The sequence below is a fragment of the Pseudoliparis swirei genome, chromosome 1, assembly GCF_029220125.1.
Source record: "Pseudoliparis swirei isolate HS2019 ecotype Mariana Trench chromosome 1, NWPU_hadal_v1, whole genome shotgun sequence".
Taxonomy (NCBI): Eukaryota; Metazoa; Chordata; class Actinopteri; order Perciformes; family Liparidae; genus Pseudoliparis; species Pseudoliparis swirei.
The window spans coordinates 12,280,617-12,303,340 of record NC_079388.1 but is presented as its reverse complement, the minus strand read 5'-3'; the positions used below and the strand labels follow the sequence as shown (position 1 = coordinate 12,303,340).

The 22,724-nt window shown below is 43.3% G+C and overlaps 1 protein-coding gene across 1 annotated transcript in view; it reads left to right on the top strand.

Moving 5' to 3' along the window:
• Positions 1–19,662, top strand: part of kcnh8 (potassium voltage-gated channel, subfamily H (eag-related), member 8) — a 42,668-nt gene extending 23,006 nt beyond the window's left edge. Inside the window, exons 7-17 of the mRNA XM_056415074.1 lie at positions 1,547–1,751; positions 4,093–4,302; positions 6,699–6,898; positions 8,100–8,349; positions 12,094–12,308; positions 12,991–13,029; positions 13,994–14,077; positions 14,114–14,307; positions 14,605–14,720; positions 14,984–15,063; positions 19,075–19,662. Coding sequence (XP_056271049.1) covers positions 1,547–1,751; positions 4,093–4,302; positions 6,699–6,898; positions 8,100–8,349; positions 12,094–12,308; positions 12,991–13,029; positions 13,994–14,077; positions 14,114–14,307; positions 14,605–14,720; positions 14,984–15,063; positions 19,075–19,662 — 2,181 coding nt within the window. The remainder of the gene's footprint in view (positions 1–1,546; positions 1,752–4,092; positions 4,303–6,698; positions 6,899–8,099; positions 8,350–12,093; positions 12,309–12,990; positions 13,030–13,993; positions 14,078–14,113; positions 14,308–14,604; positions 14,721–14,983; positions 15,064–19,074) is intronic.
• Positions 19,663–22,724: the final 3,062 nt, after the last annotated feature.

The following is a 22,724-nucleotide window of genomic DNA, read 5'->3' as shown; positions in this document are numbered from 1 at the left end:
TAGTAGCAGGCGGCGTATGTATTGCCGGCTGCATTGCATTGTTTACTGCTCCTGCTGTTGGAGGAGAATGGGATGTGGCGCAGCCTGCTCTCTCCATAGGTGTTGATAAATGGTGGAGAGGAGATGGAGCTTCCCCCCAGGGCTCAGTGGGAGGCTTCATTACCCCTCGTGCTGCACCAGTTCTCTATTTCTCACAGCCAGTGTGAAAAACCCACCATAAAACATACTGGAGACACAGACACGCAGGACTGTCCTCACATCTCCTCCTCGTAGCTTCGCTTACATTTTGTTCTCTCCTCGTTTTTCATCCATCTTTTGTTGCCGATATCAAACTTCCCTGTCTATTATTTATTTTTGTTATTGCATTATATATTCCTTTTTCCTTAGTATATTCGTCCCACTTTTTCAGTCTTCACCGGTCCGCAGTCCCCACCCCTACACACACACACACACACCACACAAATACACAAACAACACACATTGGCGTGAGTGTGTGTGTGTGTGTGTGTGTGTGTGTGTGTATCTCCAGTGGGAATAGTCAATGGCAAGCCCCATATGATAGACTGTCGGTGGAGATTGCCTGCGGAGCAGGTGCACAATAGATGACATTCACATCACAGCTACAGTGGGAAAAGTATAAAAGGAAACTTTGAGGGAACATTGTGTGTCAAGTCTAGCGAAGCTTCGCCAAAGTATTTCAGCTTGTTCGAGTGAAAGAACCAGTGAGCATTGACATAAAATACTGTATGAGGATGGCAAGCATTGGAGATAGAATAACATTAAAACAAATGTAAAACACACCTACTGTTACTACACACAACTGATTGCTCTATTTTGTGGTTTTATAATCAAGGACTCGTTATATCATCAAGAAATCTTTTTAATGTTGATGTATTTGCAAGCATTTATCGAGCTCTAATTATAGAATATGAGAGAATATGAGCAGCCAGTAATGTTGGAGAGGATGTGAAGCATGGTTAAGAGCTTTTCACCACTTCAGGCAGTGTTAATAACTTGTGTGTGCTGGTTTATCACTCTTCTCCTGAGATTAACTGTCTGTAAAATGGGGAGACGTTTGGCTCCTGCTCCTCACTTTCACAGTTTCTGGTTCACTCTCTTCGTATCTTTGTATCCTCCTGACTTTTCCTTCAGCAGAACATCATCAATTCTCAAGAAATGAAAAAGGAGTTGTGTAGTTGTGGTTCTTGATCTCTGAACACGACACATGTTGCCCTCAGGAAATATAGTTGTGTAGAGGGAGGTGAAAAGAAAGAAAGAAATCTGAAACTGGGGGTTCAGTGTCTAGCTCAAGGACACTTCAACATGCACCTATGGGGAGGGCGGGCATCGAACCGGCTACCTTGTGGTTACGGGACGACCACTGATGACCCCATGATGACCCCATGACCCCATGAGCGACAGCCAACCCTCAAAGTCAATACTGTGCTTTCGTTGCACTTTCAATGTAGGCCTCAGAAATGATGACCCTGTATAAGAAAACATCCTTTGAATAAGCTCACCTCGGGTGCTTGACCTTTGTCCCCAGGTGTCCGTGGTCCACCTGTTAAAGACGGTACGTCTGCTCCGTTTGCTGCGGCTGCTCCAGAAGATGGACCGCTACTCGCAGCACAGCACAGTGGTCCTGACGCTGCTGATGTCCATGTTCGCCCTGCTGGCCCACTGGATGGCCTGCATCTGGTATATTATCGGCAAGATGGAGATGGAGGCCAACGCCTACAACTGGGATATCGGTGAGTGAAGGAGAATAATGACGAAAAACATTCAGTTCACTGGTTAATGTTTGAAAACGAAATGAAGAAATGTGGTGTCCTCCACAACATACATTCAGGAAACTAAAAGAAGAAGAGATCAAAGCGATACAGACGGTGTCTATTTATTATCGGGTTCTAGGCAAACCAAGATTGAGAACGCCATTGAACATCATTTGATCCGCACGTATGAGTACGTACTTCCTGTTAAGCAAAGGATGTCAGTTCCCCGTTGCCCAGGACACACTCACATGGAGACTGCTGAAGGAATGTGGCCATACGCAGTCAAGTTGAGTCATGGCAGCTCAAGGTGTCCTCAATGCGTCTTGGCGGCATTCACATTTGTGATTGTATGACCCAAGACGCATGTTCATTCATTCTTAGTGTGAACAGGGCCTTTGTTAGCATCTGCTGATTCAGCACAAAACATGACACATACATGATGCTCGAGGAATGAGGGCCTTGCAGCATCAACCATAGTGACGATGGACACTGAAAACCAGTCGAGGCTTTAGTTGACAGATTTTATCGAAGGCGGGGGCTTAATCTCAGTCCTTCAGCAAGAGTGGCAGTTTTAAAAGTGATCTCAATTAGGCACTTATAGCATGTAGTGGTTTGCGGTTGTGTTTTACTTTATGCGTGCAGTCATGAGGCCCGACGAAGTGTTTTCCTTTCATCTCCATTGTTCCATCCGAGAGATCTATTATCCAGCATTTCCGGGATCTGCATTGAATCAATACAAAGGAAAGTATAAATGGTTCATGACTGAGGCTATAAAGATAACATGTGGTTTTTGATTTGCCATATTTGTTAGCACATAAAATGTAGGAAAGCATTTGTTTGTGTTCCTGTGTGTGCGCGCGCACACACAAGCAGTGAGCGAGTGGCATGATTCTTCTCGCAATTCCCCTTCAGCCTCCAGGACTCTCGTATAATGAGGCATCCTGGGATGATCTCTGGTCAGTATTGATGAGCTGCACTGCTTGCAATTAACTCGCCCCAGTGCCTCCATAACTGGTTCCGGGTCAGCATTGACTGGTTCATGAGAACAATGCAGATTTTTCTCCACCAATTACTGCATTTCTGTGTCATAAAATAACTGGTCAGTGCATGAGGCAGGACTAATGTGTTGTATCCTAAGTATGCATTTCTGATGCTGAACTGAGTGCTGAAGTCAGGCAGCTACGAGGGGTTTCTATGCAATTACCATTCATCAGTGTCTGCAGGAGAGTCTCCTAGGATCAGCTGCATGTCTGCACACTGCGCTGACCAGGGATCAGTTTCAGTTCCTAAGCATCTGATCTGCTCCCACAATCCTTCATTCTAGATGTTGCACGGAGGAAAGCACTGCTCACTACAACTTCCATAACTAGGAAACAATTTCAATTCAATTCAGTTTCAATTCAGTTTATTTGTATAGCCCAATTTCACAAATTACAAATTTGTCTCGGAGTGCTTTACAATCTGTACACATAGACATCCCTGCCCCAAAACCTCGCATCGGATCAGGAAAAACTCCCAAATAACCCTTCAGGGGGAAAAAGAGGGAAGAAACCTTCAGGAAAGCAACAGAGGAGGATCCCTCTCCAGGATGGACAGGTGCAATAGCTGTAATGTGTACAGAACCGTTAGCTTCGTCTGCATCTGTATGCTTCATTGCAATGCGCTTTAACCCTTGTGTTGCCTTCGGGTCAATTTGACCCGATTCAATGTTTCACCCTCCTGTCGCCTTCGGGTCAATATGACCCGATTCAATGTTTAACCCTCCTGTTACCTTTATATTTACTAACATATTTTACCCTTGAGGTCAATATGACCCCAGCTATTAAAATCTCCAGAAAATTATTAGAATTAATATTGTTTTCCAAGTTTAAGTGTGAGATACTTTATGTTTGTTTGTTGACTCCCGAAAGAACACCGACATTAAACATTGAATCGGGTCAAATTGACCCGAAGGCGACAGGAGGGTTAAATATTGAATCGGGTCAAAATGACCCGAAGGCAACACAAGGGTTAAGATGAACACTGCAGCTTTTTGTCAAACAAAAAACAATCATGTGGTGCATTTGGAGTGATATAATGGAGACTTTCAGGAGGCTACGAAATTGGAAACTTTGGAAGATGGAAGGTTCTGTATAAAGACGCCTTTTTATTGCTGCAAATACTCAGAACAGATACGTTGTCTTTATATTCTCCCAAGTTTGCCTCTTGTATACTCACTCTTGTGACCATGTTACTGGAAAACACAAACGAGAGTGCATTTGATACCAGCTATAACCATCCGTTTCTCTTCTATCCATCATTATTCCCATTTAAAAAACAGGATGGCTCCATGAGCTGGGGAAGCGTCTGGAGATGCCGTACTATGCCATAGGCGGCGTGAACGGGACCGGCAGCGGCCCCGCCATCCGCAGCGTCTACATCGCCTCCTTCTACTTCACCCTCAGCAGTCTGACCAGCGTGGGCTTCGGCAACGTGTCGGCCAACACCGACACCGAGAAGATTTTCTCTGTTTGCGTCATGCTAATAGGAGGTACACCGAATGCACACATCAGCGTTCACGTGCATGTCATGTTGAGTAGTGTTTTGAGGTCACATTAAGGTCGGTCCACAGTGATTTGGAAATGACGCTTTTTGTGTGTTATTTAATGATACAGTGGAATTATATTTACATAAACTGCTAATCCATGATATCTTGGTTTAAAGATTAAAAAAAAGGAATATGGACAGAATCAGATACCAATAAGACAGGGAGACGGTTTTATTTTCTTCCAGTGGCAGGTACTGTATATTAAACAGACCTTTGCAAGATGGTCTGAGACAGTTAAAACTGGATTGTTACTCTATGTTTGGATTTTGGGGATGAATAGAAAACACCGTGCCGGGGTTTTCCCTGTAGACGCTCCCCACACTGGTTTAGCTAAAAAGTGAAATGTCTCTGGCTGCCTGGGGGTAGTGGAAGTCACAGACGCAGACCACACATAGATACACACACAACCATCCCTTGTGTTCACGCAAAATGAAAACTAACACAAAACATATTCATAGCAGAGCATAGGTCAAATGCAATGGGTTTGTGAAAGGAATTTAGTAACTGTAAATAACTAAAGAGGATAAATGGCAGTGACACAACGGTGACTCTCGACATGCTGTCTGTGTTCAGATGTGTGCAATGTACCTGTGGCGCAGCTGGAAAGTGAACGAGATTAGGAGAATACATTATCTGTGGGCGTCTAAAAGGCAGGTATCTGTCAAGCCAATTAAATCAGATCCACTCAGTCCTGACAGTGATGTTCCCGTTTGGGAGGCTGCAAGACATGAATGTAAATACAATCTTTAGCTGGTTGATCGGTTTATCGGTTTATTTGATCTCGGAAATTCACATTATTCGCAATCATATTAAAATGGCAGAAATGTTTATTTTGATTATCTAAAGTGGGTTTTTGAAAATCAAGATTTATTTATTTGTCTGGATGTTATCAGGTAAGTGGAGACTGACATAGAGCCTTCGATATGTAAAACTCAGCGCTTATCTAAGTGCAAATCTTATTACTGTTTAACTCTATTGTCAATATGTACAGCGGCACATTAAAAAATTAAAACATTTTAATTAAAATGCAGGAAGAACAAGCTTAGTACATAGATCTAAAATTTATTTTACAAAAATACAAAGAAATTAAAGTCACAATACAGAGCAACAGAGTTTGAACAGACACATGTAAAAAGACAGTTGGCAATACACTTACTGTGTGAATGCATGAATTAATAGATCTATAATATCACTGCTCCATCTCCAGCACTATGGATCAGACTACATGTGTGTATTTTGTTAAATTAATATGTTGCTTGGATGCATTCTTATTCTTTCAGCTGCACACCGGCGGGGTGAAACGGACTTGGGAGCAAATGAAAAAGTAAATATAAAAACATAATTTAAAGCAGAAGGTTTACTTCCATAATTTATAATCACCCACAGAATACATTAAAGTAACTGCAGCAAAGTAACGCTGCATCCGGTTTGCGACCGTAAGACACGACTGACATGTCACACTGCAAAGCACGGCTCAAGAAGCTGACACACGTAAGTGAATATATGATATTAATATATAATGAGAGAATATATGCGGATCTTTTTTTATTTGCTCCGAAGTCCGTTTCAAACCACCAGGGTTACAGATGAAAGAATACGGCTAAAATATTATCACACGCTTCATTAGAATACATCTGCAACACATAAACTCAACATAATACACACATGTATATAGTCAGATATTGTGCTGGAGATGACACAGTAATATTATAAATCTATTAATTTACACATTCACACAGTAAGTGTCTTTTTGCATGTGTCTGTTGAAACTCTGTTGCTTTTAGTGTGTATTGTGACTTTAATTTCTTTGTATTTGTGCAAAATACATTTCCGATCTACGTACTGAGCTTTGATTGGTCAGTAGACGGGGCTTTTATATGAGTTGGTCTCTTCTCTCCAACACAACCTGCTCTGAAGCAGATTCGGTGTTCAGCACAAGTAACCATGGTAATTTATCTCGGTGAGAAGTGAACCTCCTTCGTGGAACTGAAAACCCAGAGTTAACCCTGAATAATCTCACATCCTGCTTCGTGAAACAGGCCTCTGGTCTGAGCGTATCCCAGTCATCACATTAACGTTGCACTGCTCTCTTTACTGTTACTGAAACAAGCCCTGCTGTTTCTCCTCCCACACTTTGGCACTGTCGAGTTTACAGTAAGCCACAGACAAAAAATGTGTCCCTGCTGGAGCCAAGCTTCTGGCAATAAAACAGCAAAGGGTTTTTCCTATTTTGGATCGCTGTTTATTTCACACTGTTTCATTCATGCTTATGCTCCGATACCGCTCCGCTGTCGATCTCTACCTTATCCATTTCCTGTTCTCTCTTTCTACACCTGCAGCTCTGATGCATGCATTGGTCTTTGGTAATGTAACAGCCATTATCCAGAGGATGTACTCGCGCTGGTCCCAGTACCACACCAGAACCAAAGACCTCAAGGACTTCATACGTGTCCATCACCTGCCGCAGAGCATCAAGCAGCGAATGTTGGAGTATTTTCAGACAACCTGGTCGGTCAACAACGGCATCGACTGCAACGAGGTACCACACACACATTTACACTTACTTTAGAATAAATCCTCACCATCCTTTTCTCTTTTTTTGCCAGCATGCAGGGATCAATAATTCATTTGAAAGATCACATATTTCCCAATTCTCATCATCCACATACCCATCATACAAGGGTAATATGATCAATACTAAATGATCCTCATCAGTGTGAGAACATGTGACCCTCAGCACTGACTGCCAGGGAGGGACCAGAAGACAAGAACAGAAAATGGTCTTACATTGTCATTTGTGTATGCCAGGATATTTTGTAACTCGGGGGGTTTGAACCCTTGAAGAAGTTTTTTCTAGCTTGTTTGTAGCTGAGGTCACACTCACGTTAAGTGCAACATGAATGTACGGAAATGTGAGATGTGGGGGATCTGGGTGACATGATTCCAGGACCATGTCAACACAGGAAACTGGGACAACAGGACATCAAACCGACCAAAGTAAACAACATTATGGCATGAGGAGTTTTTCGAGAAAAGACAAACAGAAAATGAGGGGGAAGAACAACATTTCTTGACTAACGCAGGGAAAAGGAGGACACCAGTTAGCCGTCTAATAGCAGCTCGTCCCTCCAGGCTGTGAATGCCTGCGAGACAGCTGTCAGAGCCCAGACCAGCGCTTAGATGGCGTGATGATGATGAATCCCAGACAGATGAATAATAGATGGACTTGTTGATTAACGTCCGCCTGGCTCTGATGACTCATTGATCGACATATGTGACGGTGAGCTCCAGATTGTAGTCCCGACAAGGAGACGGGCAGATAGGTGAACGGGGCCTTTTCAGATCCAATTTGCTGTTATGTGTGAAACAATGAACAATCGTCTCGGTTTTGTTTTCAACAATGTCCTGGAACAGGGAGGTTTCTGACTCTAGTCTGAAGTGTTTCTTACTATCTTAGATGTCTAAGAAATATAGGGTGTTGTGTAGATTGTAAAAACGCTCTGAGGCAAACAATTGACTTTGGGTTATGTGAATAAACTGGACACTAAAGTTTCCTGTGGTACAATGGCTTAGGAATCAAATCAAAGGCAACCAAGGCTGGAAATGTAATCACTGAGTTGCAGCATGGCTGTGCTTCCTCAGCTATTGTGCTCTCCTCAGTCTAGCCTCATTCTCTCTCTCTCTCTCTCTCTCTCTCTCTCTCTCTCTCTCTCTCGTTCTCCCTCCTATCACCTGTACAGCTGCTGAAGGACTTCCCGGACGAGCTGCGATCAGACATCACCATGCACCTTAACAAGGAGATCCTGGAGCTGTCGCTGTTTGCCACTGCCAGTCGCGGCTGCCTGCGCTCCCTCTCGCTGCACATCAAGACCTCCTTCTGCGCTCCCGGAGAGTACCTCCTCCGACAAGGAGACGCACTCCAAGCCATCTTCTTCGTCTGCTCTGGATCCATGGAGGTGCTGAAAGACGGCATGGTGCTGGCCATCCTGGGTACGATAAAGGAATGGGAGGGGAAGAAGGATTATAGTTTTACAAAGAAACCCTTGGCAGCAAGTTCATGATAACTCTCTGTTTGGCTTATTGTGATAAAGCTCCTATATGAGCACCATTGTTTAGAACTAGGAGAATCACTATAGCCTAAAGGCCGCAGCTCACTCTCATGGCCTATTGTTATTAAACTCCCGGAAAAGCCACCCTATAGAAGTTTATTTTTAAATATTGTTTTCAAGCAGTTATTATTTATTTTAATGAGGTGAGAATTGTAGTTATATGTTATGTACACTATTCAGAGCTATCCCATGATCGTCCAATCCCATACAGGTTAAGCCAGTCCAGGATATGTCTAGCAGGTTATGGTCAAGTCGATTCTGCAGCATTGTAATTCAGTCCTGTCCAGTTTTATCAGTGTTGTACGGTTCTGTCGAGTCCATTTCATCAGTGCAATTCACCGGTGTCAGGTCATTTCTCTTTCATCTAGTCTGGGCCAGTGCTGTGCGGGCCAGTCCAAGGGTGATGAAATCAGTCCTTAGAGGCTGCTCAAAGCCTCTAAGGACTTTTAGTTGCAGTGTTAAATTAATGATTGATTTGCAAAGGCAGCAGCTAATTACTATGTCATCTGCCATCATCTACATGTTTGTATTGTACAGAAACAGAATCATTTAAAACTTAAAAAGTGTATTTTTAGTGGGGGGATAGCCCTGGAATCATCATTCACAGATTGCTGTGGTGCTAAAATAGAAATTCTTAGGTCGCAACAAGATGCGAACACCCCTCAGTCTAGTTGTATTTCCAACACTCACGTCTGCTGTGTAACACAACCTCTTGTACTGAGGGACCTTAATGGCTTTTGCTATCTGACCTTCATGACACAGAGTTATAGACCAATCTGGCACAAGAGTGTGTGGGTGTGTGTGTGTGTGTGTGTGTGCACGTGTGTGTGTGTGTGTGGAGAGAGAGAGAGAAAGCAAGAAATATCTGAATCTCAACCTCCATTCATCACACTGTCTCTTTTGGTGCAGCTCTTTATCTCAGTTGTGTGTGTGTGTGTGTGTGTGTGTGTGTGTGTGTGTGTGTGTGTGTGTGTGTGTGTGTGTGTGTGTGTGTGTGTGTGTGTGTGTGTGTGTGTGTGTGTGTGTGTGTGTGTGTGTGTGTGTGTGTGTGTGTGTGTGTGTGTGTGTGTGTGTGTGTGTGTGTTTTTGTCTTTTGTTTGTTTCCTTGCTTATTTTTCCTTTTGGAAATAATTGTCCATATGTTGGAGCTGCATGGGGATGGCATTTTGGCATTTTTACTGGTGTAAAGAGTGGTGTGTATGTGTGTGTGTGTGTGTGTGTGCTTGACAGGCGGAGAGCAAGTCTCTTGGCTGTTGACTTGTCTTTCTCCAAGTCCTCTTCTTTATCCACAAGCCTGGAGCCAAAACTCAGAACCTCCTGGTAGAGAGTGGTTGAGAGCTAGAGAGTGTGAGAAGAATGACCACAATAGAATATCTAAAACAACTGGATTGAAGGTGGAGAAGAGGGAAACAGATAGCATGAAAGAAAGAAATAGCAGGAGGGGCCGCAGGATGAGGGGAACGGATAAGGAGGAAAGTTGACAGTGAGATTGAAATACAGAGGAAACTTCAGCCCAGTCAAGATGTGGAGGGGAAGGAAAGAAGAAGAGCAAGGCGGGGGCAAATATTGTAGAAAGTAATGAAAGAGGAAAAGGGGTGAAAAAAGAAAAGAAGAAGGAAAGGAAGCTAGGAAACAAACTGGAAGAAAAGACAGAAAACACAAAGTAGAGACATTAGAAAGGGAGGAAACAGGGAACATAGTTAGAAGGTCGATAGGAAAGAAGGAAAATATGGAGGAAAAAGGGAAGGAAACGATAAAATGAAAAGTAGGCATGAGGGAAGTAAGAGGATTTTTTTTTTTAAATGGAAGGAAGCAAGAAATTATGGGAATAAAGGAAAGTAAACAAGGAAAGAGATAGGAGAGAAGAGAGACAACGGAACGAATGGAGAGGAGAAGAAGTGAGGCAGATATGAGGAGGAGGAGGAATCTAGAAACAGAGGGAGGGAGAGAAGTAATGGTTGAGGCGAGGAGTGGACTGAGAGATATAGGCACTAAAGAGAGAGAGGGATGGTGAGGGTGGGAGGGGAGAAGAACAGTCACGACTGACGCTCCATCAGCCTCGGTGTAATAGAGCAGCGTTCCCAGCGACCATAATGAATATTTGATCACTGCTTAAGGGGCATTAATACTAACGTGGTGCTCCGCACAGCTTCGTCCTGAATAAAAACAGGAAACGTCTGTCTGCACCACTTCAATCAAACAGTCAGATTCACTAAGAACAGTGAGAATGAATGTGTTTCATGAATAGTAGTCTCCTCATATTCTGTACATGTACAGTCTACTTCATTATCTTATTTTGGGGGTTTTATGGTGTAAAAATTCCCCAACAATAGCTCATGAGTTTCATCTCTTTTGCTCCATCAAGTTCTCGATGCGTTCAGATGACCGAGGTGTGCTTTTAACATTTCATCAAGTGGCGGTTGATTGGCAACAGATACAAGAGTTAATGTCGAAAATATTAAGAAATGCTTGTTATCAGCTGTGTTTATTTAAAGCTGTCTTTTTTTTGATGTATAGTAAAAAACAAAGCTCCAGCAAGATGACATATAAGTTCCAGTTGCCTCATCCACAACAGTCCCAGTTGGCAAAACACCGACATGATGTGGAAGGACTGTCTTGATGCCAATTTAATTTCCTCTTGTTTTCCTCAGTTATAACTCACTAGTTTTAGTTGAAAGAAATAGGCTGTGATACAGTTTGGATTCACGAGACACTAAACATTAATGACTGACTTAACACCAACAACACATAATCAAAAAGGCTATATATGGTAGACCCAAGAGAGGAATATGGCAGAAATTCAAACCAAACTTTCAGTCATAGTGATCCGATGATAACTTGAATACTATTGTATAATGTATTACTTCATAAATCATTTCATTAATACTTTGTTGGTCAGTTTTAAGAGATTAATAAGAACTTGTTTTGGGGGGCCAGGCTGGTGTTTATGCTCTTCTAGCATGACCCGTTTTAGTTAATCAATTCATCATTTGACCACTTAGTTGAACCAAAATGCTTTTATTTTGGGGTTGACTGTAGCTCATGGGGAGAGCGGGTATCGAACCAGCTACCTTGTGGTTGCAGAACGACCACTCTCCCATTAGTTGCATGTTGAAGTGTCCTTGAGCAAGACACTGCACCCCCAGTTGCTCCCCGGGCGCTTCACTGCATCCCACTGCTCCTTAATAACTACGGATGGTTCAAATGCAGAGAAGAATTTTCCCGAGGCGATAAATTAAAGTTTAAATTTCTTTCTTATTTAAATCGTATTAACATTTACAAATGCAGACTTGGTGGATTGTAAAAAAGAATCATTTTTTAAAGTAATTTATCATAGCAAAGAACTTAATCACTTTTCCTGTGGACTCATTGGAAAGTGACAAACCTGTGGAATTAATAAAGCTATGACATGAGGGGAGGACGACAGGCGTTCTTCCAAAGAGCTTCACGCTGATCTAAACCCCGCCACTCACTCCAGCCTGCACTCTCCCAGAGAAGCTTTTTCATAAATGGAAGATCAGAAGCGTGTCTACATTAGAGAAACTACAGAGACTACATCCTCATCCCCTCTGACCTGTGCTGTGAGACATTACTCTGACCCACGTCCACGTCTCTCTCTGAGCAGGTAAAGGCGACCTGATCGGGGCGAACCTGTCCTTAGATGACCGAGTGATAAAAACCAACGCGGACGTGAAAGCTCTGACCTACTGTGACCTGCAGTGTGTTAACCTCAGGGGGCTGTACGAGGTGTTGGATCTTTACCCTGAATACTCGCACCACTTTATCCAGGACATCCAACAGGACCTCACATACAATCTTAGGGAGGGACAAGAGACCCATGTAAGTACATCCAATGAGTATTGATTACTCAATGTAAATTAATGTAATTATCAAAGTTGCTGCTCTCTGTGCATGGTATCAATACAGTATGACTGAGGCTTATTCTTGTTGTTTTGTGCAGATTTTTTTTCAAATGAGCAGCTTGGTTAAACACATTTTCACCTTGATCTCATGTCCCTATGCAATGGAAATTATATTGTGTGGAGTAGATATAAATGTGGTGTTGATTATGCACCAGACTCTTGTGTAATGTGGTTGTCCACTCAAACTTACATCAAGTCATAGTCACACACACACACACACACACACACACACACACACGTATGTAAACTTCCTGCCGCAGGGCTCTTAGGTAAAGCTAATGTGCAGAGGGGCAGCTCACATCTCAGGACCGTGAGGAGGCGGAGGATGTGTTTGTGGCTGAGTGGGGGAGATCGCTTGAATATTAGTGTTCGATTTATATGAGCGCAACGCACTTGTGTCGGTGTGCTGAGGTGAATTATTTTCCATCTTTGGATCACCTCAAGCAATATAGTCTTAATATATATAGTGTATTGTCTAATTTACTGCTATGTGTTGCGAAATAACTCCACCACTTAACACTGATAGAAGAAAGGCCACATTTTGATTGCTTTTTTCTGCAGTTCATTTACTGTACATTTCCTCTCTGGCTCTCTTCCAGATTAAAGCCCGACTCTCTGCAGCAGCTCTAGTTACTCAGGTAATGCTCCGCTAGCACTGTAACACTCTCGAACACGGATTGATGATTACCAATCTAAAGGCAATACCTCGCTGTGAGACGGAAACCATTTACTCAAAAGGCTTGTCCGACCTCGGTCACCTTCCCCTAATTGTTGATACCTGCCCGCAACATTTTAATCAGCCCGCATTATAGGAAATAAAAAAACTCCAATTAACATTCAACCACAGAGCAATCTTTCTAAATCTATGAAAAGTCTGCAGGGTGACCTGCCAGTCGACCCGCTGATAATGGACTCAATCTCTATTGTGGAATTAATGATTCTGATGGAGAGATTCTTTGTATTTGTAGGTATAAGAAGGAGAAGGATCAATTCTGACTGTGTTGGCAGTCATTAAATCATTCTTCCTCAGAATAAAGGGTGATATGCAGTTGGGTCATCGGCTGCTGATCTATAGGTTACTGTTACGTGTTACTTCATTATTTCTCTTGTTACCTAATTGTATCCTCAACTTATGGTTGATGAGCTTTATTGCAATGTTGCTCAACGTGCAGCCCCATGACAAAAGAGGGAACAAGACTAATGTCAGAGTTCACTTGTGTTGCCATCATTACTCTGCAGGTCACAGTTTTAGTCTAAAATGTTTGTCAGGGGATTTCTGGTCAACCATATTACTCATAAATTCTGCTGAGTGGTCTTGCTTTTTGCATTTAGGAGTAGTGAGTGCACGCTGTATTGAAAACACCTCTGTGTATTTCAAGGTCATGGTATTAACTGTGCAAATACATCTTAGCGTATTCAGCATCTTCAGCGCAAGCAGATTAGAGAATACCGATATTAACTGTTTTTTGTTTTTCTAAAAGAGGCATTTGACATAATCAGGCGCTGATGCTTCAGGGGATTAAAAAACAGTATCATGTCGTGTCTGATTCATGTCCAACTCATCGATTTTGTTGTTGTTTTGTTTTTTCATTGTATTTACAGTCTGGGGTGAGAAGGAATGGAGGAGTAGTGCAGGGCTACCCACGCATCATAGAGGCACAGGAGGAACATGAGGAAGACAAAGAGGTGGAGAAGGAGGAGGATGACGAGAAGGAGGGGGAGGAGGAGGAGGAGGAGGCTGTGTCTGTGTCTCTGTCATCTGAGAGGAAACGGACGGTGAACCTCGGGGACACGGGTGGGAAGTCTCAGCTGAGCCGATCCAGCCAAAAGACCTCGGGACAGAGTTCCAGGAGGTCTCGGAGGAAGATCCAGGAAACTACTGTCACCACTTTCGACTCGTCCAACCTCAGCCCCAGGTGGGTTTGATCGCCATTGATTTGTGTGTCTGCCTGTCGAGGCCTGTCTCTCTGTGACTCTGTGTCGGCTCGACTTTTGTACAGTACATTCAATCCAAACTATGACACTTTTAGACCATGACACTTTTAATAATACAACAATGTTACAATCACCATATTATTAATTGAGAACATTCATATCGTTTTTAAATGATCCAACAATGATTACACCATCAGTAACAACCTTTACCTTCCTACACATACAAACACACACACACACACACACACATACACACACACATTTCTTTCTCTCTGCAGGATAGTGGACGGTACTGAAGACAGTGAGGGGACGGAGGGTTCCCCGGCTTTGCCCTTCTCTACCAGCCGAGGTTGTCCTGTAAATGAACCAACCAGTGCCTCAGCGTCCACAACAGGTCCTCTCATAATACACTTCTCAGCAATTTACCTCTCAAATATGACCTGATAATATCTACAATCCCTTCAGCCACTCACATTCTTGGAAGTGAAAAATGTCCACCTCCACATGTCTGCTGTACTGTTGGATAATGAGGAGCATTAATGGGAATGTGCACTTCCTGTCACCACCTACAGTATTTTTCAGCTGCAATAACTGCTGAGTGTAAATTTGTATCTCTTATCCTTGGAGGGATTTGTAACTTGCTGATTTGTGTCACAGATATACTGCAGATCAGCACAGCAGAGTTAGCAGCTAAAGCAGAAGAGACCAGGGGACAACTTCGACACCTCGACAAGCAGGTGTGTGTGTGTGTGTGTGTGTGTGTGTGTGTGTGTGTGTGTGTGTGTGTGTGTGTGTGTGTGTGGGTGTGTGTGGGTGTGGGTGTGGGGGTGGGTGTGGGTGTGTGTGGTGCTAAACCAGCATGTCAGACACAAGACAGGTAAAAGGACTGAGAGACGTAATGCTGACATTGCAAAAAAGCATCTGCTCGAGGATGTGGTGTTATAATGAGGCCTCATAGAGTGGTAGAATGTTTCAATACCTAGACCTGACATGTAGGTGTTTTCATGAGCTTTACATTTAATCACTGCTGAATCTCAGGAAATCCTGACCCCAGCATCTCGGTTGTAGCTTTTTCTTTTGACACCAGACCTACCTTGCCTTGTCACTCACCTTATATAATATCGTATTTGGAGGTTTTATAGACTTTGGTGGTTTATGGTCCAGCTTGAAATAATCCGTTCACACAGACACACACAGCCTCTCGTGCTGTATCCTATGGTTTTGATTGGCGGGAGGCTAAATTGACATTAGACCTTTGGCAGGTGAGAAGGAGCGTTTGCTTCCTCCCGCTAAGCCTCAGTCTGTGTCCTGGGATGAGCAGATACAGGAAGAGAGAAACAGAGACAGGAAGAAAAGGAAATGGAGGGAGAAAGGGGAGAAGGCAGATCATTTTATGGAAAGCAGCAAAAAGCAAATCATAGAGGGAGGGAAAAAAGACAGAGACAAGGGCACAGCATCTTCACAGGGACACACATTGGCTCTGTTGTCCTGTCTGTGTCTCTGCGGGTCGCCAGTGTTTGACAGGAAGTCTCTCAGCGTGGTCTTGTAGGTTGTTAATCCTCTCTTGGATCCATCCACACAGATCACCATCGGAGATGAAACGGGTTGTGTTGGTTTAAACCCTGTCTGCTTTCTACACAAACTCAAATATGAATGACGGACGAGGACATTGTTTTTTTGGCACATGCAGGAAGGAAAGTCTTATAATGTATTTAATTAGCAAATAATTGTTTCTGTTATTCAGTAATGTGATGAAATCAAGCACAGTTTATGATCAAGTGCATTGGAAATCAGCAAATGTTCTCCTCCAGTGTTTGCTGCTACATCTTAACTGTGGGTAGAAATCTATCAGACACCCTTAACTTCCCTAAAAACATATGCAGTTCGGTGGATGGCAGTGTTATTTAAAAAAAATAAACAAATACAACCGTACAAATTATTGCAAGCTCCTTGAGACCTGTATCCATACCTGTAAACAAACTGAGATATTGCCATTTAAAAAAACAATTGGAAAGGTCAATGTTTTTGCTGATTCTGACCCGACACACACAAAAGTGGCAGCGTTTTAATCAACGTCAAAATGTGTGAACACAGAAATAAGTGCTCCCATGCTCTGTGACCTCTAATCTTTGCCCTTTAACTGTATGCTACATCTATGCCAATGGAGGGTTTATTCTAGTGGGAGATGAATGAGGCATTAGTGGAGTCAAAGAGAGGCCTAACATGGCGACCTTTGTACCGTGTCATGGAAATTGTATGTGCAGCTACACGGGAGAGCTGGAGAGCTTTGCCTGAACAGTCTGAGTAATTGCACTTGTGATTGCAAGAAGAGGCTCGACAACGAAACTTAGGTACACACACGTATGCACAGCAGGAGTGACCTACATGAGTAAATGAACAGTGGGAAACAAAATCAAACATGGAAAACATCCGGCAAGTTTAAACCTTTGTAAACAGTATATAGGCTTAAAGCAGCAATTGTCCTTTTCTTTTTAACCACGTGGGGCAACGAGGATGTGAACACATCATGTTTGTGTTAGTCATCCACATGGGTTACTCTGCTTGTGTGGCCACCAATGAGTGTTAATAAACCAGAAAATAGCTCATTTGTTTGCCTGTTGTTTAGTGCCGACCAGATAGCCTTCTTGCATACACAGCATGCTGAGTCGGCTGATGAGAACGGCGAAACCAAAATCATAAACCTGCGTGACATAAAATGGTAACAATGAGTTGAATAACGCAAAAAACACTCAATAGAGCTGAGTGGTGATAATTCCATGAAGGTTGCTCCCTACTGGTCAATAATTGTTTTTAAAAGTTGTCACCTCGTTCCTTTTTGTTGAGGCTTACTACAACAGCTAAAGCCCAAGGCTTCCCAAATAGGAAAATTGGCCAGGAAAATGGCTTGCATATTTATATCAGGACGGTCAAGGCAGTTGTATCAATTATATTAGGATCCCTCACCATCCCTTAGTTATCTTGGAGCAGTTATCGTCTGAGCTATAGCGTTGTCATGCTCCAGTTCTGCTTTGAAATCATCATATTTTCAAAAGGCACAACCGCTAATTCCTCATCATTGGTAATCTCAGGTTCAGCCTACTTTTCCAGAGCTACTGTCACCAAAACAAAACAAAAATGATACACCTGACACCCAGGGGACTAATATGATGGATTACTCTATGTATGTGCTGTAGTATACTTAGAATCATTTACTCAGAGTCAGATATTTCTTGTATAACTCTCGTGGTTGAGTAAGTAAAAGCGTTTACGATGTGTTTTTGGAGTAACACATACCTGTCGCTGCAGCGAGTTCTCGTCCTCCATGGCTGCTGTTTTATCTGACTCTATATCTCCAAAAATGGTTGTCTGTGAGGTGGGAGGACTGGAATCATGTTGACAGCGTGTCAGATTGGACTGTCCTGTCGCTCTCAGTTTTTCTATTTTTATCAGAGCCAGAGTTTAGACTCGGGCTTTTATTAGCTACTCCGGGAAGAGGAGGGAGGAAAGGAAGATCAGAGAGAATATGCATCACTATCTATATCTATGTGTCTGATTTGTGTGCGACTCAGTATGGTAGATCAAAGTCAAACAACCTTGCTCATAAAGAATGTAAAAACGTAACTAAAGTTTACAATTTAATATTCATTGATAAGACAATGAATTCGTGACACATATTTAAAATCACAGTACGCCTAACATTGAGTGTCCATATTACCCCGAGAAGAAGAGAGAGAAGCCTCATTCGGTCTGTCGTGATCTCAATGGACTTGATCCCCCCTGGCCTCAGTCACACAGCGACTGGAGCCGTTCCCACCTGGAGTTGTGTGTCCTGCTGAGGGCTGATGTGCCTCCAGCAGCACGGATGTGCGTGATTGGCCTGATGAATGGTCATGAGTGCTTCGACTGGCAGAAGCAGATGGCAGGTTGGCAGGGATTTTCTGGTCGTGCCCTCTCTGGACACGCCATATGCATAGATCAGCTCATCACCACCACCCCCACCTCCCGTCATCAGCGTAATGACCAATTATAGCAGCACGATGATAACATGCTAAACGGCAGGCAGGAGACAGAAATATTTTTGACCCAAAATGATTGACCTGAAAATACCAAATTCCTGATGATGTGGCGTACACCCTGCGGCTTTTTGTTCGTGCCAATTGGTTTGTTTTTCCTTGAAAGTTTGTCTTGATTAGATAACCAAAAACTACTTTATGTGGCAGTGAATCCATGTTGAGAGTTAGAGAAATGGGTTTCATGAGAATAAAACTCTTCAAGCAAGGAGAGGCCTACTTTACAACCTCAAAGGAATTAGACTGCTTATGGGCAAGTCTGCCTCAACTCACTTGTATATCTATAATGTACTAACCCATATTTCAACAATTTGTAAACCTGGTTTTAATCCTGGCTGATTTTGATGAAATAACGGTAATAGCAAGTGCGATTTGATACAGCAAATACTTGTAGAGCAGTCAAGCGTGACATTTTTTTATTATAAGTAATGAGTCAAAAAATAATTGCAAACATGTAAACAAATGTACTGTGCAGGAATGTGGACTGCTCTTCTTTCCTGCTACTACAACTAGATTGTATTAAAATGCTTAGGATTGAAACTTTAAATATTTGTTATTCCTAAGCATCCACTTGGTTGTCGAGTATTTCATTTTTTTATGCCACACCCCTCCCATGGATGAGGAGGCACGAGGCATTTGTGTTTCTTCTTTAAAAATACAAATTGTTTGTGTCTGCAGGTGAGTAACCTCGGGAGGGAAGTGGCCGACCTTGGACAAGTCATGAGGAGAATGGCCCAGCTCATGGAAACCCTCATGTCGTCAACGCCACAACCGACAGGAGTCTGCCAAACGCGCTACTCCCCAGCACACCTCACATACCTGAACCCTCCGACCCCTCCTCTGTCTTACCCTTCACCGTGCTCCTCTCAGACTGCCTCCATTTGGACGGACATGCCCATGTCTTTGCCCTCTCCCCTCACTATCCCTCAGCAACATGGTGCGACATGCCACACAGACTTCCTCACACATAGATCACAGGACCTCCAGCTTGGGTACTCTGCTATCCTCAGCTCGACTCCCCCTCCGACTCGCAACTCATCTGCACTTCCACTGCAGCCTATCATCTCAGAGCATCATCTGCCTTCCTCACCCCTTAGCTCACCGGATATTTCCCATCACAAAGACGGGGTCCTTGTCTCCATCAGGTCAAGAGAACACAATCCACCATCGCCGGGCGATGGAGATGAGGGCCCTCATCAGAGCTCTGGGTGCTCTCTGCAAACTGGACTTGGAGGCACCTACCACAACCCAAATAAGGGTTTGTAGCAGCCCTCCATCTGAACTTTCCTGGACTCTGCAGGACTTAATCCAGGATATCTTTAGGGGATGTGTTCTTGAACTGAAGTTCAGGCTGATCGTTGGAGGACGTTTGCAGGGATTCAACTTCGATTCTTTTTTATTTGAAAGGTGTTTAAAAATCGTTTTGCATGAACACAAGTAGGCCACAGAAGGTTTAGTTGCGTTAGCTTTACCTTATAGAAATGTAGTGTTGCTCGACAAGCTGCAGAAGTGTGGATCAGTTATGGAGCTGTATCCCGGCAGCTCTCTGGGCACAGCTCACCCCCAACATTGTTCCATAATGGAGGACAAAAGGGATGCAGAGGGAGAGATCTTTCAGTCCTCCATTTTTTTTCTCCTGGCTGTTAATGGTTTCAGGTCAGCTAAGCTGGTTGGAGGAGGAGAAAGCATCGTGAATGGAGGTGGGGTTGGTAGACAAGGTGGGGAGGGGTGGGGGCTCTCAACATCCATCCCCCATCCTCCTATCTCTGGCATTTCCTCTCCTTTTAAACCGTCTCTCCTGACCCACTCAACCCACACATGCTGCTCTGGATTGCATGTACCAGTGCTTGGCTGGTTGGACTGGGAGCACAAAATGGTCTGAGGAGTGAGATGGGACGTATTGTGCTCTTTACCGCTGGACCTCAGGGGAAGAGGGGGTGGAGGCTGGAGGAAGTTGGTTCTGGAGGTGGGGGTATGTTGTGCCTCTGCTGTCGCCTGTCACACTGAGCACAGGGACCCTCCCTCTCTGCTTCTCTTCTCCAGTGTTGTTCTCCACACACCTACACCCTCTCTCCCTCCTTCTTTATCCTCCTCTTGCTCTCTGCATGCCTTTTTAAGCCTTTTGAGTGGTGCCTGTAGACACACATCAACATGCTGCATGTCACCCTGTGGAACTCCGGCTTGCCATGTATCTATCTATTTAAAGGAAACACGGTTCAATTGTTTATTAGCTGAACCTGACATTTACTGATGCATATTTATTGTATGTTGGCTCAGTCTAACAACTGGGTACGTTCGGGCCAATGTAGTCGCCCCCTGTTGTGCAGTGGCCTGGAGCAAAGTGCCAACACTAAATTGGTTCCTGATCCACGATGGAGGCCATATCCCTCGATTGTCCCCCAGGGAAACCGTCTCTGAGATCCACTTTCTCAGCTGTTCAGAGCAAAGGCAATACCCCCATATAAAAGCACAATAAAGAAATAAAGACGCTTTTATATTTCTATGAATGTATCAATACTAAAGATGTATTTTTTTACCTCAACTAATGCAAGAGTGTGGAATGGAAGTTAATGATGCTATTGTATATGAATTTATAGTAGTGCTGTTTGCTAATACCAGACAATGCAATCTAGGACAAAGATCCAAACTCCTAACAGATCTACTGTACTCTTTGGACTTCATGTAGGTTTGCGTCTGCTTCTCTGCACATGGAATGTACTGTAGTACAACTTTTTTGTTCCCCTATAGCATTTTGATATTATTAGATACAAAAAACCTGTTATGCTAATAAATGACAAATATGACTGTTATGCACCTGGCTTATGGTTTTTGTTCATTGATTGTCACATTTAGGAGTTTATGACCAATATGTAAAACACAATACAATGATCAGTGTCTATCAAAGGCCGTAATTTAGCTCAATTATTGTGTTTGGGAAGTCAGTGGATCCAACAAATCTAATGCTTTGTGTGTAGGTTTCTGCAATAATCTGCTGGCATCCAAATAAATGTATGATGTCATGATGAAACCAGGTATAATTTAGGCTATGCCATTTCTAAAAATATGTTAGCAACTCAATGAGGCTGTGCTTCCGGTGTGGAAGCGCAGCAACCGCCGTGTCCCACTGGTGACGTGGGCGTTGGTTGAAAACTGAGTAACTATGTGTGCTGTGGATCACATTGATATGTCTTTCATAGGTCCAGCTGCTCTCGTGTGTGTGTGTGTGTGTGTGTGTGTGTGTGTGTGTGTGTGTGTGTGTGTGTGTGTGTGTGTGTGTGTGTGTGTGTGTGTGTGTGTGTGTGTGTGTGTGTGTGTGTGTGTGTGTGTGTGTGTGTGTGTGTGTGTGTGTGTGTGTGTGTGTGTGTTTACAGGAAGTGAAGTGAGGGGAATCTGTCTGTTTCTCTCCGTGTGTGTAAATGTATTGGGGGGGAAAGTGAAAATTAAAATAATGTGCGGTCAAAAATATCCCCCACTTTGATAATATCTTGTGTGTTTTTTCCTGAGAAGAAACTTGCAGGTCGGTGGGGGCGTGTTTGCACTGAGGATGATTATTTGTGGGTATAGCAGCGCCTCCAGCACATCTGTGGGAATGCTGTTATTTAGCCCGGGGTCTTGAAGACCATCCATATTTAATGGTGTCCAGACAATCCCATCCTGGCTGTTTATGCATCATTTTATCCACCTGCTAGCAAACTCATCTTTTATTCACCACTTCCCACAATCTGTCATTAGCTAACCGAAGCCCATCTGCCTTCCTCCTTTACACCCCTGCCTCCCTCTTTCCCACCACTTGTGGTTCCTGATTAAAGTTGGGTCTGACTAAAAAGAGGAGAAGAGGAACAGAGATGGAAAGAAATATGATGAACGTGCAAAACAGATGCTAAAAGGAGAAAAGGATGACAGTAAAATAGGTGGGAAGTGGACTCATGATGTATGAGCATTCATCTTTATACTTTCATCGTGTCTCTATTGTCGTCTGTTTAATCCACTCTTTTCACATTGTTCAATGATGGCCCTGACCCAAATACAGCAACTATTCATCCCCGTCCACTCTTTTCATCTGTGCACACACAGAAATGCTGTGTGAGCACACACACACAGGCACACACACATTCACTCTTCCATTCAAATGAGCACTTTATCCCAGTGAAAAGAGCTTCTTCACTTGTCCCCAATCACAGTTCTCAGTTCTAAAAAACACCATCGCTGTGCGGGAGGTGTGAACTTCTCTCTCAGGTAAACAATAAACCTGTCTCTTTCTCTTCTTTCATCTCCATGGTCAAAATGGAGATATTCTCAAATCTGCCAGCTGTGTCGAGGTGTCTCCA